Source organism: Anomaloglossus baeobatrachus, chromosome 4 (genome assembly GCF_048569485.1).
Source record: "Anomaloglossus baeobatrachus isolate aAnoBae1 chromosome 4, aAnoBae1.hap1, whole genome shotgun sequence".
Classification (NCBI taxonomy): Eukaryota; Metazoa; Chordata; class Amphibia; order Anura; family Aromobatidae; genus Anomaloglossus; species Anomaloglossus baeobatrachus.
In genome coordinates, this window is record NC_134356.1 from 448986866 (window position 1) to 449003384 (window position 16519).

Here is a 16519-nt window from a genome sequence, read left to right on the forward strand (position 1 = left end):
AGATGAGGCCAAAAGGATATGTCACTGATTGGAGTTAGACATGTAACTGCACTAGGATACACATCAAAAATATTTTGGCAGCATTTAATCTGTAGATTTGGTGCTCTAGATACCATGCTTAAAGAGCACGCAGGAGTAAGCGGAGCCATATTTATTAATAAGTGCACACCTCTAATTAATTGGCCACATCCTTGCCTGACCAAGCAGAAGAAAACAAAATCTACATCGCTAAGAACTGGTATACTTATATTAAATGTTTTTGCTAATCTCTACTGTATTTATTGGGCCACAAATTTGACAATTTTGGGAAGAATAAGGGTAAACGTAAATTGTTTATACATTTTTTTTTGTTTAAAAATCCCAAAATGCCTGACTTTTCGACACAAGAAAAGTTTCTAAACCCCCTAGTGACCACCAATACAGCAGCTGTACATTATAGCTGACAACCTGCTGCATCAGTCACAATTGATCCAGGCACCGCTCATAGCCATTTCATCCCTTAGATCCTACTGTCAATAGTGATTACAGCATCTTAATGGTTAACAGAGTGTGGGGGCTACATCTTTAACCCCATTGGCATCCTGAGATCATGATTCTGTGGTCATGATGGTTACCCTGGCAATTCACAGCCAAATAGCGGCTTAATTATCTACCCGACAGCAGTTTTTAACATGTTGAGAGGTGCAGTTTTAAAATGGTAGTTTCCATTATAGAGGTACCCAAAGGTCACTTCAAAACTGAATAGGTCTCTAAAAGAATACGTTTTGTAAATTCTTTTAAAAATAGAAATTGCTGCTACATTTTTAAACCTTCTAACATCCTATGAAAATAAGAGAGCATTTTAGAGATGGAAAGCGGACATGAGCTAAATGTTATTTATTAACTTTTTGTGTGGTGTGAATATATGGATGAAAGAGATAATCAAAGTTTGAACATTTCAAAGGTTGGGAAAATTTAGTCAAACTTCTGATATGTTTTTTTATAAATAAATGCAAAACATATCAACCAAAATTTTCCATCAACAAAGTATAATGTGTCACAAAAAAATTCTCAAAATCACTGGAATATGTTCAAATATTTTATAGTAATTGCCATAAAGTGACACTGTATAAAACTAGAAAAAAGAAGCGCTGATAGGGTATTACCATATGACACGGGTAATATATAAAGATATACTGTATACACTCACCTACTGTGGTTGTGAACGTCACAACCACTGTTTAAGCATGAGATAATGGCGTTTGCTGCAGCCCCACGTGGATGAGCATTCAAACAGGAGAAGAGAAGGAGTTAACGCCGCACATCAGCCAAATGAAGATGTAGAGTTGTTGATAAATTATCTTTTTTTATTTCATAGGTCTACGCGCTTCGAGGTAGAAACCTCTTCCTCAGGACCAGAATATCAACATCTTCATTTGGTTGATGCGCGGCGTTAACCCCTTCTCTTCTCCTGTTTGAATAAAGGGACACTGGACAGATTTGAAAAATTTGGCCTGGTCACTATGGAGTGAAAGCCCTCATATTTTTTTTAATATGCCAGTAAAGAAAATAGTATGGTTTTGTTACTTTGGTAATTATCTACCACATTCTATTTTCTATGAAATGGGTCTCAAGAAGACAAGCCCCTTTTAATATGAAGGGGCTAGAGCAGTAAGCTGGCCTGGCTTCCTTGATACCTGGCAATTCTAGGGATCCATTTCGCCTGCAGCAGCTGTGGCAGGGTATAAATGGCCATCCATGTATAATGTATGAACATGCATGGTCAGCCAGGAAACTCTTCAATGATGGTCAATCTCTCTATAGGACAACTTATAAATACCAATAACTGGATGTAAGAAAAAGAAAAGATTTGGGGAGCACGTAACTGAAGCTCTTCCAGTAATAGAAAGGTGGGAAATAACTATTAAATAATTAAAGTCTATTATTTTCCTTCAATTTAGGAGAGTTGGATGGGGGATTCTTCTTCAAAGTTTCTGATGGAGAAAATGAATCAGAACAATTGTTTTTCCATATTCGAGCAACACCAATCACAATAACCATGGAATCACTGAGAAACCTTATAGTCTGTCCACGTAAGTCATGAATACTTTCTTCATACCTCAATAAGAGACCCTTCATTCCTACATTTAGAATATTTCTTCTTTTTCCTGGCAGGTTCCCTTCAACAAATTACCAGGCAACATCTGAGTGCAGTGAGCAATGAGCAGAAGGGCTCTCAGCCGGTATTAGTGTATCATATAGAAGATCCCCCACTGATCGGAAAAATTGTACATGGAGGAAGTAGCGAGGTGTTGACCAACTTTACCCAAGAAGAAGTGAGTAGAGTAATCTGCTATGCCCATTTGTATGTGCCTTACCATTTCTTAAGTCTTGACACACAACTGCTTTGCATTACAGGTAGATTTAGGTTTAGTGTTTTATCAACATCTCGAGTCACCTATCCCATTTTGGAGCGCTCAAGATTTCTTTTCATTCCATGTGCAATCTCCACGTGTAAATTCTGAGAAGAGGTCATTAAATGTTACAGTGACATTCCAGAGTTTATGTCCACAGCTACATACAAAGCTCTGGAAGAACACAGGTAAGACTCATTTATGATCATTTAATCTGGTCATGCATATATTACATCATTGTTAGGTGAGACCTAGGATTTAGGCAAGGCTGGATGACTAAATTGGCCTCTTGATACTGCCTTGATGGCAGATGGGGGAATAGAGGATTCACGCAGTTAGATTTCAAGTTACTTATTTCAAGGTGCCTGGTAGCTGTATACCCCTCCTTATTGAAAACACAAGGGACCACACATACACGGGGCATGGAGTTGGGTGCAATAAGTGTCAGCTAATACATATAGCTAACTTTCATTTTTGTTAAAAAAAAAAAAATACAATTTTCTGGACACACAATCACAAATGCTCATGCAATGTGCTCTTTGTGGATGAGCAAAGAACAAATATCCAATGAGCTGATATATTGACTACCTGTTCATGATAAAACTCAGAATTTCTTATTTTCAGGCAACTCCCCATGTCTGCTGCTCACCACAGTTAATGTATGCATGACAAATTCTTAAAATTCAACTAATCTGTAGCTATGTCTAAAGTTCAGCTCATGCCATGGGTGTAGTCCACAAAGTCTGTGTGACATGCTCCAAATAAAACATGTACAGTTGCACCTACTTTACAAACTCTGAGCAAGTATTGTTTAACCATATGATAATTATTAATTAGTGCACCCTGTCAAAGTGTGAATATTTCACAATAAGCATATGCTTTGTGCTATAAAAATCAAGAAAATGGAAAATCAGATTAAACTAACCAGCACTGTTTAGAGAAAATTGGAGATCTTAAACTAGAACAATTTACTTCTAGAAAATAAGTGGTGCATTGATTGTTAACTTAGTGTTACCTCTTGTGTCTACACAGGTCTCAGAATTCAGCAGGGTGGTTCTTCACCGATAACACTAAACTCCCTGGATGCTTCCAACCTTCTGGCAAATTCAAGCTTCACAAAGCTCACATATGATTTTGTTTTCTTGATCATCAGTTTTCCTTCACATGGTCACCTCTCTATCAATGGTATCACTGTGAACGCAGAAAATCCATATTTCTTACAGTCACATCTGGAAAATGGAAGTCTGGTCTACACCAATATCAAGTCTCAGAGTCTTGTAGACAGCTTTCAGTTTATGACCCAGTTAAGGCCTAAATCCAGTTTGATTCCTGAAGTAAATGATCTGTTAGCCATAAGAGAATTCTTTAATATAACCTTAACCAGTGCACCCATAATACCATCTGTTATATCTCCTCCAAAGTCAAAATTACACTTAGCAGCAGGCTCATATATTTCACTTACTGAAGATCACTTATCGATAGATCCCTCTCTTGCCTCTCCAGAAAACATACTTTATACAATACTGGATTTACCACTAGGTGTATCAATAGACACAAGTGGAAACCAATCTACTCCAGTCATCCAATTCACACAAGAAGACCTTACCAAATCAAACCTCATCCTCTTAGCTAACCAAACTGCAGTGTCAGGTGAAATCAAATTTAATATAACAGATGGAATTCAAACTCCTTTTCTAGGAAATCTGCCCATAAAGGTTCTCCCAACCCATCATTCTGCTCTTGAAGTCAAACAGATATCTGGAAAGTCCAACATTACAGTAGGACATATATCAACAACACTCGATAGAATGACAAATACATACGTGTATAAGATAACAAAAATGCCAACTTATGGCAATGTTGTTGTTGCCCAAATATCTGTGTCAGAGTTTCAGTGGGACCAGGTAAACAACAATGAGGTATCCTATGAATTTACTAATTTTCTCTCCACGCAAGATGAATTTGAATTTGTTGCCATCTCCCATACGGATGAAGAATATATTGGAAAAGTGACAGTACAAGTATCAGCAGCTGTGAAGATTGGAGATAGACCAAAGTGGCCTAGAGGATGTACAATTAAACTAGGGACCGAAGTTATAGATGCAAATGAATTAAGTACATATACAAAGAGCTTACCACAGTTTATAGTCCTTCGTCATCCAAGAAAAGGGAGGTTGGTGAGATTTCCCAATGAGGGTGGCAGAGGAGACAGAACAAGCACTAATGTCTTTACACAAGGAGAACTTGAAAGTGGACTTATTGGTGTGGAGTTATGGGACGATGACCAAGGTGGACAAGACATACAAAGTGACCGCATTAGTCTGTTGGTCAGTGCCAGTCATGTGCCTCCTGCTAATGTTACTGTAAGGTTCAATACCATACCATTCAATTCTTCTGACATAGACAGTTCTATTCTGCTCAGTGCTCCTGAGAGCTTTTCAACCACAAGTTCAGAAACATCCACTACCGTGGAAGTCACACATGAGATTCTTGTAACTCACATACAAACTACAAGTACAGAAACAACCACTCTCTTAGAATCTACAAGCAATGAGTTCACAACACAATTAGAAACTACTACAAACTCGCTTTCAACAGTATCTGATAAAGGTGTCACAGTAAATATGGTGCCAGCTACAAATTCAACACAAGAAACTGTGGCGCCTACAAGAACTCTTCCAGTTATAACCAATTCTACACATCCTAATACTTTATCACCAGACCTTTGGATGTCATCAAAATACCTAAGCGACATCACAACTCAGGATTTTGTCTTAAATAGTTCATCGGGTATAAATGCATCAAGCTCACCTCACCCAGCTCTGGAGGGTACATTTCTTGGTCTTATGAACTCACACCTGTATAGTATTGTACTTCCTGTCTGTCTTATATTGCTCTTGATCTTACTTGGTCTACTTCTTTTGGCTTACTTTGTACGCAAGAAAAAGATGGGAAAACATCATGTCCAGAAAGCAGCAACATCAGCAGCAAAGACTGAAAATGGAGCTTCAGAAAAGCAAACATTTCGTCCAACCGAACCAGATAGGGGGTTCCCTCTTCATGATGTTGGAGATCATAGAGGTAATGGTGCGGTTACTGCACAACCTGGCAGCCAGTACTGGGTATGAACACAGACTGAAAGCTTCTCTGGGTTGGCACTAAACGCGGGATATTTCCTCCCAACAACACTCAGGATGGAGAGTGGGAGTACAAAGTTAAGTACTTACCACTTTTCTTACAAGAGCAGTGCCATGTTAGCTACACAAGATATCAAGGTTTCCTAATGGACTCAATATTTTCTAGAAAATCTACCCTGAAAATGAAACTGGTTTGTGCAGCTACTTGGCATCTATACATCTGAAAATGTGTATTGTATTTTACTGCAGATACATGTAAAATATGGGAGGAAATTCGATATTTTGTAAAACACAATAACAGATCCATCTTTGCGATACTGAGGCCTCCACACAATTAGTTGTAGAGGTCAAGCCTAACTAAAGTATATGCGTATTTATTGGTCTTCTCTATCGAGTTGCTCTGGAGGAAACCTTTCAGTATCTTGAAGCTTTTATTATTTTTTACTATTCTACTAATTGCCTCCTTCATTTTGTCCTCACTCTTCTTATTTTTGTGACAATGTTCAAGTTTTCTTTTCTGCTCCAATCATGGGATTTACAGTATTGAGAGACTATTGTTTCAGGGCAGGAATGACAGCCTGCCATTGTTTCAAGTTGTGCAGGACACAATTGTCTTTTAGATGCATCTAGCGCATTCCCTTCCTACAATCAGTGTCACTTTGTATCAAGGAATGCAGTTTGGCCTGACTGGCTAAATAGACGAACAGCTGCTGGTTCCAGCGGTAATTGATCAGCACCTTATTACATCTAGTCTCAAGAATACAGCAAAGAAATAGGGAGCCAATGCAACATCCATATGCGGTGTTTTTATTAAACAATCATGGTGTTTTTTTTAATCAAACACTACCATTTATTTCTTTACGGCCTCGTAGGTTTTCAGGTAAAGCTGCTGTATACCGGCACAGTGGCACCATGGGACTGTAATATAATGCATAGACTGCTAATAGACTGTATGAACCTTGAGCTGTATGTAATCGAATTTAACAGATGGGTTTGAACATTGACATTTTGAAAGTGACTGCTCATAAATATACCCCCTACTAGGTAAAAAGGGAACTGTTCAGGGAAAACCAGTCAAGGATGTCTGAACAACATTTTGCTTTCTTTCCCCCCCCCACAAACTCTTCTCACTTGAGTTCTCACACCAGAATTGTAATATGCAGCCCTGTTGTTATGATAAGTTATATAATCACTTGTAGTGTCCACCTCTCTGTATGTATTCACAGAAGAGGAGTGTAAAGCGGCATTTACTCTAAAAGATAATCGTGAATGAGCGTTCTGAAGAAAGATCATTCATAGTAGACTTTCAGTGTAGACAACCTGCCGATCACCCAATAAACAGGGAAAACGCTCGTTCACTGGGTGAAATTATCTTGTTCACCCAGTGAAGGCAGCTCATAAGATCTCATTTGTACCTCGTTCTGTGTAAACAGAACCAGAACTGCTAAGAACAATGGAAGCCTATGCACACTGTGTAATTTATTACAGATTGCTCAGTGCCTATTGTCTACCATAGTCTGCCTGTGTAAGCAAGTTATTACCGTAAATGCCCGCCGATCAGTAAATGATTACCTATCAGCAATCTTACACTTTTGGCAGCCACTAATCTCACCTGAGAACTAAAAGATCAGGCATGTAAATATCCATCAGCCCAATTCTTCTATCCCTCTGACACCTAACAGTGGGAAACCCAGGACCCCCCCCCAAACACATTAGATCATTGTCCATTCCTTCTGAAATTGGTGTGTTTGGAGATATTATTCTAATTGCTTGGCTTGCTTTAATAATAAGAATCAATATAAAACATTTCATGGAGAAAGAAAATGTCTGCCACACACTACAGTCATTCAGATAGCCAACATCCTTGTAATGTATTACATGGGTTTTATGACACTTTATAATCCCTAGTGATCAAAAGAATAACAGAACCACAATTCACTTTCTAGAACAACACAATCCCTTCATTCAGCTCATTACAAACAGTGTTGTCTATATAATGATGGATCATAAGGACAGGCCATCAATATTAAAGTTCTTGAAACCCCTTGATAATGAGGCAATTACTTATCTTTAGATGTTTAAACTGAAGGTAGATTTTAAGCAACCCTTACAAGCATCTCGTAAGTACAAGACGTGGACAGTCACAAATTTAGGACACTACTATCCTAATTCAGAGTCTCTAGTTAGTGGCTGGATGTTGGTTCCACACAGATCTCTGTAAACATGTGAAAACTGATATCACAGCTAACAAAAGGTGCTTAGAAACTGGTGCTAAGATTAACTATTACAACAAAAAGCCACCACACAGAGAAGAGTCAGCCTAAATGGCTGATTTCAACCATAACGAGAATCAACTTCTGCCCTGGTCAGACGCTTGTTTCTTTTGACCGATAGCCTACTGACGAACATCTATCATTGTTCAAATGACCAATTGGGCATGTTGGATTTTTTAGGGCAATCATAAACACAGCTAAAAAAATTAAATGTGGCTGATGAAGTTGGAGATGCTTTTTTATGCTCTACCCAAATATTTGTCTCATGTATGGGGGTCCTAAGAAACATTACCAATATTACATCTGATCATACTTGAAGTGTAAGGACAAAAGGTTAGCATCTCATGTAAACATTTACTAGTCAAGATCAGTCATTTTAGAACTGTATCTGTGAGTGCATCTCCCAAACAGTTTTTCTGTTCTCTGCATTACATGAGGTGGACATCTCTGCAAAGCACCTGCTTTACCCAAGAATGCAAGATCAATTACGTATACTTGGCTATCAGCAATGTATGTATTGTGTATGGATAACAAAATTGGCTATATCCTTAACTTCACATCCGCAGCCAGTGGATATTCTATAAACAGGCTCACCATGATCTCCAAAGAAAGTATACAATGAATAGTGACAAACTAACTACCTCAATACAGTATATGAATAACCAAAAAAGCTTAAAAAGGAGGGGAAAAAAAGATTTATAGTTGGAAAACCAAAGATAAATGTTACAGGTTAGGTACTGATGTTTAGGACACTGTGTCTGTCCTCGTTCGGATGACATAAAGTAGGGGTAACAAGGCTATTTCCAAAGTCACAGTGTCTCCTCAGAAAATAAAAAAAATCACGTATAAAATAAAAAACTTATATGTAGGTGAAGCTTCCTCATGTATCAAGACTGAAAGTTGATAAAGGAGGCCCAAAGTATACAAAGCTTCATATAGAAGAACCAGTGCAGACACGTGGTCAGGCTATACCTTCAGATTTCTCATTACAGGTTAGGAGATAAGAGAAGGGACTGTCCTGTAGAACGAGATAAGAGAAGGCACTGTCCAGTAGGACAATAGAAGAGAAGGCACTGTCCAGTAGGACAAGAGAAGAGAAGGGACTGTCCTGTAAGATGAGATAAGAGAAGGGACTGTCCAGTAGGACAAGAGAAGAGAAGGCACTGTCCAGTAGGACAAGAGAAGAGAAGGGACTGTCCTGTAAGATGAGATAAGAGAAGGGACTGTCCAGTAGGACAAGAGAAGAGAAGGGACTGTCCTGTAGGATGAGATAAAGAGAAGGGACTGTCCAGTAGGACAAGAGAAGAGAAGGGACTGTCCTGTAGGATGAGATAAAGAGAAGGGACTGTCCAGTAGGACATGATAAAAGAATGGACTGTCCTGTAGGACAGGATAAAAGAATGGAATGTTCTGTAAGACGAGATAAGCCATAGTCCTGTAGGAGTATGGATGCTGCTGTCTGCACTAGTACTGACACATCAGGCAATAAGTAGGTCTATGCCATTCACCTCATCATGCTAATTTATTTCTCTTCATGCATTTTCAGGTCCTACCATTTAGCAGTAAACATGTTTATATACAGGCTGCCAGTACTACGCATTTCTCATCTCATGTCCTGTCATTTTCTGCAATTTGTATGTATTGTAAACACATCACAGTACTGTCTCATCAGCTTACCTTCTGCCATTTCATTAAAAAAAGAAAAATAATATCTGTGATATCATCGATACGCTATATTTGTCATATGTACTGAAATATAATGTACTAATAAAACGGAATATGAACCTAAAAATATGCCTTTAGATTACAGGTAACTGACCTGTGCTTTCTAGATTATACACCCAGCAGTCTTCGGTAGCACACGGAGAGCCTTTCTGTAATACCGGCTTGTAGTAACTGCATGTGTCTCTCACACAGGATGGCACGTATGGAACAGTGTGGGCCTGTATAACTCTATAGGTGCTGTAGTATGGTTGACTGGACGAGTCCTAATATGACACTTCTTCCTGTAGAAGGGCTTAAATGAATTACCATAATGTTCTAATTTAAATGGAAACAGACACCGCTGGATTTCATTTATGGGTTCGCTTGCAGAGTGGCTTCATTCATAACTCCCTATGAGCTCCGCCACTTTCATTGACAAGTCGCTCTCCACACTGCTGAGCAAGCTGTAAGAGCGCAGGTGCCTGCTTACAGGCACTGCTTACTGTATAGTGAGTGATGACTAATTGCTCCCTGCACCGCCCTCATGACTAAAAGCCAGAGGCTCCTGGGAGAACCTAAGATCTTGTTCTCCATGTAGCTGCACTTTCAGTAAGGCAGCTGGGCAGCAATGTTTGACCACGTGCACATGATGAGTATTTGGTGAGTTTTGAACCTCATTATTTGTAAGCCAAAACCAGCAGTGGGTGGTAAATGCAGGAGTGGGGATGTGTTCTATTATACATTTCCTCCGATTGTTCCACGCCTGGTTTTGTCTTACAAATACTGAGGTAAAAAACTCACCAAATACTGAACGTGTATACATGGCCTTACTTAAATCACCAATCACCAGGATTATCGTATATAAGCTAAAGCCAGTGCTATACTGGCACTATCAGGCTGATTCTATACATACCTGTAGTGGTCAGCTCCGATGTTTAGGTTTTGAAATCCAAAATAGTAAAGTATATAACATTAGCTGCTTGTTGAGTGACAGCAGCTGAGGAGCAGATAATATATTCATAGTTATCCCCTCCCCCTGTTATAATTAGCAAAAGTATTATACAAACGATTCACTTTGACTCTGCAGGACCTGTGTAAGGTCATACCCATGTGACCAGAAGGGGCGGGGCCTCAGCCAACAAAGCTGGATACCAGGTCACATGGGTATGACCTCACACAGGTACTGCAACAGATAAAGTGAATCGTTTGTATAATACTTATGCTAATTCTAACAGAGGGAGGGGATAACTATGAATATATGATCTGCCCCATTGCAGCTGTCACTCAAGCAGCTGCCGATTTTTTTTAAACTTTACTTTCTTGGATTTGAAAGCCTAAACATCTGAGCTCACCACTACAGGTATGTATAGAATCAGCCTGATAGTGCCAGTACAGCCCTGGCTTTAGCTTATATACGAAAATCCTGGTGATTGGTTCCCTTTAACTGCGGATTAACCCTATATCTGCAGGTAGATAGCAATTTTCTTGAGGGGACAAGTTCCCTTTAAGGCAAACGTTAGTTGCCATAAGTCAGCCATTATGCAAGATGTCCAAGAAAATATCTGTAGTAAAAGGTTTATGCCCATCAATTTCGGCAGGCGGGCACCGTTCCACAGCCTCCCGCTTGACTGACAGTTTACCCCAGCGTGCATCTTTAGCCACTAGCATGAACTGCAAGCTCCTCATGCTCCTATATGAAGCATTTTACCTCTGCAGAATTGGGGGAGTGTAGGGGCTCAGAAGCTGGCCGGGATCAGGAGCTCACAGTTCACCCCAGCGTTCCAGACTGCTTTAGTCCGGTGCTTACTAGCTCGATTAGGCCTCCGACACACATCCGTGCTGCCGGTACGTGTTTGCCATTTTTTGCATGTACTGGCGACACGGAGACACGTTCAGCAATGCTACCCTATTGTAGCAGGCACACACACATAAAACCACACGGAACGTGTGTCCGTGTGCGTTTGTACGTGTGTGCGTTTTTCTACACGCTGACATGTCCACGTTTTCTCCGGAAGCACGGGTGTCACACGGCCCGCACCCGTACCACACGGATGTGTGGATGCGGTCCCGTGTGACACGCGCCGGAGAAAAGACACGTGTCAGTGAAAAAAAAACATTTACTCACCTTCTCCTGCTCTCCTGTCTCTGCCGCTGCTGCCACTTGCTGCCGACCGCCGCTCATTTAATATTCACTTCACTGCGGCCGGCAGCAGCGGGAAGACGGCAGGGCTGGAGACCGAAGATCAGCACCACGGACAGCAGCGCGGACCACGTGAGTATGCAAATTACCGGTTCTACGTGTGCTATCGCGGATAGCACATGTAGAACACACGTGGACCGCACGTACCCGCGACACGTACTTACCACACGCAGGGTAAATACGTGTCTCACGGCACGTGCGTGTTTTTAACGGAAGTGTGTTTTAGGCCTTAGAAAGAGTGTGTAAACACTGCGCATGTTTAACCACCACTGATAGATTACAGTGGTGGATGGTAACCTAGGGAATAAACTGAAAAACAAGAAATACAATTGTAAATTGGAGAACTCTGCATCATTGTAATGAGAAGTTAATTGGAATGTTGTTTGCCTTTACAGGGACTTGTTAACTATGGCAATCTTTTGCAGTGGGTGAGCAGACCCCCTGCAAAAGGGAGCATAGTTAACCCGGAAATGTTATTAATAAAAATGTTTTATTTGTATGTGCATGTGTATTGTGTTAGGGTACCCCTAGTGGCCGGGTGGGACGGCTGTCACCACAGTGGGGAGGAGGAGCCGGCAGAGACAAGGGGAGGAGAGAGCAAGGGTGTGAGGGAAAGATTAGATCAAGGGAGCAGTCGTCTCGGGGACAGGAGCGGAGCAGCAGAGCCGGGGCAGAGTGTGGGAGCTGGAAATCAGGGAAGCCGGTGAGAAAAGGAGCGGGCGGAACCTCATAGTGTGAAGCAGTCCGGTGTGGGTCCGGGCTGTGGGTAGCCAGAAGTGGGAGCCGGGCGAAGTGGAGTAGTCAGGCACATCCCCACTGGAGGGGACGCAAGGACAGGCTTCCCCCAGCTAAGAAAGCGTATCATCACCTTTATTGCTTTGTTTGGGACTTTGTGAAGAATAAAAGAATGTTTGTTCATTGCATCGAACCCTGCCTGAAGAGTGTTTGTGCGCCGGATAACATCTGCATCACCACCACACTCTGCCCCACCAAGTCATCTCCTGTCCCCATAGTGACGGTGGAACCAGGGGTAAGCCTGACTGCAAGGGCCACGACTACAAGGCCAGAGGCACCCCTGGCACCCCGTTACATGTGGCGTAGTCGGCAGGATGCGATTCCCCTGCCAGGGACCCAGGAGGCTGGAGATCGGGTCGTGCCTGAAGCACAGGATCCGGACCAGGATACAAGATTTCCAGTCCCGTGGTGGGGAGAGAACCCAGTACCCGTAGCGTTGGACCGGGTACAAGATGGCGGTAAGGAGGCCGTTATCTGTGGGGAAGAAAAGGCGCGGAAAATTGGCGCCGAAAGAAGAGCCTGGGGCTGGCCGGTGCCGAAGAGAAAGCATGGAGTACTCCGCCCAAAGAGGGGAGGCGCCAGCTCCAGGGCACGGAAGAAGAAAAAGAAGTACCTCAGCGGAGGAGTCAAGATGATGCGTGGGGCTGGGGGTGGAGTCTGTTTAAGAGCGGGAAACGAGGACCCGTCTCCACTCTACCCAGTCTCAGCATTGACACCGCCGCCGTTACCAGCAAGATTGTCAGGGGCAGCGACGCCTTCACCACCGAGAGGAGCTGCAGCAGCTGCGCCTGTGGGGCCACCCTACGCCCCTGCGTCCTTCCAGAGGATCCGTCAGCAGCCGGGACAATCCCTGGGGGCATACATCCAGGCCCAAGCAGAGGAATGGAAGAGGGTCTGGCCCCCAGAGTAAGTCACCACTGCTGATCTGTTGTTTAAGTCCGGCGCCGTTTAGCCGGCAGAAGTTCTTTTAAAGTTTCACGGGACGAGCTCCCTTCTGTGTGTTTGTACGGGCAGTCGCCCCATCTAAGACCGGGAGCGCTGTTGCCAAGCCTCCGGGCGCCCATCTAAGACCGGGAGCGCTGTTGAGCCTCCGGGCGCTAGTTGAAAGAAGGACCGGGAGTGCTGCAGAAACCGCCGGGCGCGGGACTGGTGGCCGTCCAGAGGAGGAGAACTGGGCACACTGGTGGCCGTCCAGAGGAGGAGAGCTGCGCACACTGGTGGCCGTCCAGAGGAGGAGTGCTGCGCGGGACTGGTGGCCGTCCAGAGGAGGAGAACTGGGCACACTGCTGGCCGTCCAGAGGAGGAGAGCTGCGCACACTGGTGGCCGTCCAGAGGAGGAGAGCTGCGCACACTGGTGGCCGTCCAGAGGAGGAGAACTGGGCACACTGGAGCCCTCTGTGTGGGTGCTGCGCCTATTGTGGACGGTATTGCAGACTTTACGTGCTTCTGTGTGTTTTAAGTAAGAGCCGTGCCGGGAGGCTCGGGTTTTAAGAGGGGAGGTATGCAGTGGGTGAGCAGACCCCCTGCAAAAGGGAGCATAGTTAACCCGGAAATGTTATTAATAAAAATGTTTTATTTGTATGTGCATGTGTATTGTGTTAGGGTACCCCTAGTGGCCGGGTGGGACGGCTGTCACCACAGTGGGGAGGAGGAGCCGGCAGAGACAAGGGGAGGAGAGAGCAAGGGTGTGAGGGAAAGATTAGATCAAGGGAGCAGTCGTCTCGGGGACAGGAGCGGAGCAGCAGAGCCGGGGCAGAGTGTGGGAGCTGGAAATCAGGGAAGCCGGTGAGAAAAGGAGCGGGCGGAACCTCATAGTGTGAAGCAGTCCGGTGTGGGTCCGGGCTGTGGGTAGCCAGAAGTGGGAGCCGGGCGAAGTGGAGTAGTCAGGCACATCCCCACTGGAGGGGACGCAAGGACAGGCTTCCCCCAGCTAAGAAAGCGTATCATCACCTTTATTGCTTTGTTTGGGACTTTGTGAAGAATAAAAGAATGTTTGTTCATTGCATCGAACCCTGCCTGAAGAGTGTTTGTGCGCCGGATAACATCTGCATCACCACCACACTCTGCCCCACCAAGTCATCTCCTGTCCCCATAGTGACGGTGGAACCAGGGGTAAGCCTGACTGCAAGGGCCACGACTACAAGGCCAGAGGCACCCCTGGCACCCCGTTACATCTTTTAAGACGGGAAAAACCCTCCAATGCATAGTCACTGGGATGAATATCGCTGCAGCTTTCTTTTATACCGCACTTGGTATAATTTCGTTAGAAGATCTTTACTTGCAGGAATCTACTTCCTTATATTTGTGTATATAAATATATAATAATAATAATATTTATTTAGTGCCATTGATTCCACAGCGCTTTACATACAATGGAGAACACTGTCCACATTGGGGCTCACAATCTAAGGTCCCTATCTGTATGTTTTTGGAGTGCGGGAGGAAACCCACACACGGGGAGGACATACAAACTCCTTGCAGATGGTGTCCTTGGTGGGATTTGAACCCAGGACCAGAGCGCTGCAAGACTACAGTGCTAACCACTGAGCCACCGTGCCGCCCTAATGTAAACATTAGCTTACTATCATCAATCAATTTCAAAGTTAGTGCGTGTTTAATCAATATTTTAGAATGATAATTTCCAGAACAAATTCTGGATTCCTGCACCAAATAAAATATTTGGGACTCCCTAATGTACTATTATAGAATTTTTTGGTCTAGATTTCTTAATATATTTGTCAGCGATCAGTAAAAATAGTGGGAGAAAAATGATCTATATTACTGTCAGAAAAATAATTAAAAATACTGGAGTGTGAATGAAGCCCTTAGTTATTCTTCTAATACTTAATTATTTCACTATGCTAGCATCTACTTCACCAAAGCATATGTACATAATACCATTAGTATGAAATATTAGTCAGTTATGGGCATTACACATTAACATACAGTTTAATCACAAAAGTGAGTACTCCCCCTCACTTTTTTGTAAATATTTTATTATATCTTTTCATAGGACAACACTGAAGATATGACACTTTGACTACTTTACATGGTATCAGTGTACAGTTTGTATAACTGTGTACATTTGGTGTTCCCTTTAAATAACTCAACACATAGCCATTAATGTCTAAACCGCCGGCAACAAAAGGGAGTACACCCCTAATTGAGAATCGACAAATTGTGCCCAAAGTATCAATATTTTGTGTGGCCACCATTATTTTCAAGCACTGCTTTAACTCTCTTTGGCATGGAGTTCACGAGAGCTTCACAGGAACCACTGGAATACTATTCCATCCTTCATGACGTCATCACGGAACTGGTGGATGTTAAAGACCTTGTGCTCATCCATCTTCCATTTGAGGATGCCTCATAGATGCTCCATAGGTTTAGGTCTAGAGACATGTTTGGCCAATCCAGCACCTTAAAGGCCCCGTCACACGCAACGACATATCTAACGATATATCGCCGGGGTCACGGATTCTGTGACGCACATCCGGCATCGTTAGGGACGTCGCTGCGTGTGACAGCAAGGAACGACCGTTAATGATGGAAAATACTCACCTTATACTCACCATTGTGGACACGTCATTCCTTTTAAAAAAAATCGTTGATTGTGGAGGACGCAGGTTGTTCATCGTTCCCGAGGCAGCACACATCGCTACGTGTGACACCTCGGGAACGACGAACTGCAGCTTACCTGCGGCCGCCGGCAATGCGGAAGGAAGGAGGAGGCCGGGATGTTACGGCCGCTCATCTCCTCCCCTCTGCTTCTATTGGGCAGCCGCTTAGTGACGCCGCACGAACCGCCCCCTTAGAAAGGAGGCGGTTTGCCGGCAAGAGCGACGTCGTTAGGCAGGTAAGTACGTGTGACGGCTTCAAACAATTTTGTGCGCCATGGGCAGCGATTTGCTCGTGACGCACAAACGATGGGTGCTTTCGCTAGCGATATCGCTGCGTGTAACACCCCCTTAACCCTACGTTTCTTTAGCAAGGAAGTGGTTGTTTTAGAGATGTGCT

At 43.2% G+C, this 16519-nt stretch overlaps 1 protein-coding gene across 1 annotated transcript in view; it reads left to right on the forward strand.

The window, feature by feature from the left end:
* Positions 1-9632, forward strand: part of CSPG4 (chondroitin sulfate proteoglycan 4) — a 154428-nt gene extending 144796 nt beyond the window's left edge. Inside the window, exons 7-10 of the mRNA XM_075345582.1 lie at positions 1941-2072; positions 2155-2315; positions 2398-2581; positions 3426-9632. Coding sequence (XP_075201697.1) covers positions 1941-2072; positions 2155-2315; positions 2398-2581; positions 3426-5521 — 2573 coding nt within the window. The 3' untranslated portion in view covers positions 5522-9632. The remainder of the gene's footprint in view (positions 1-1940; positions 2073-2154; positions 2316-2397; positions 2582-3425) is intronic.
* Positions 9633-16519: the final 6887 nt, after the last annotated feature.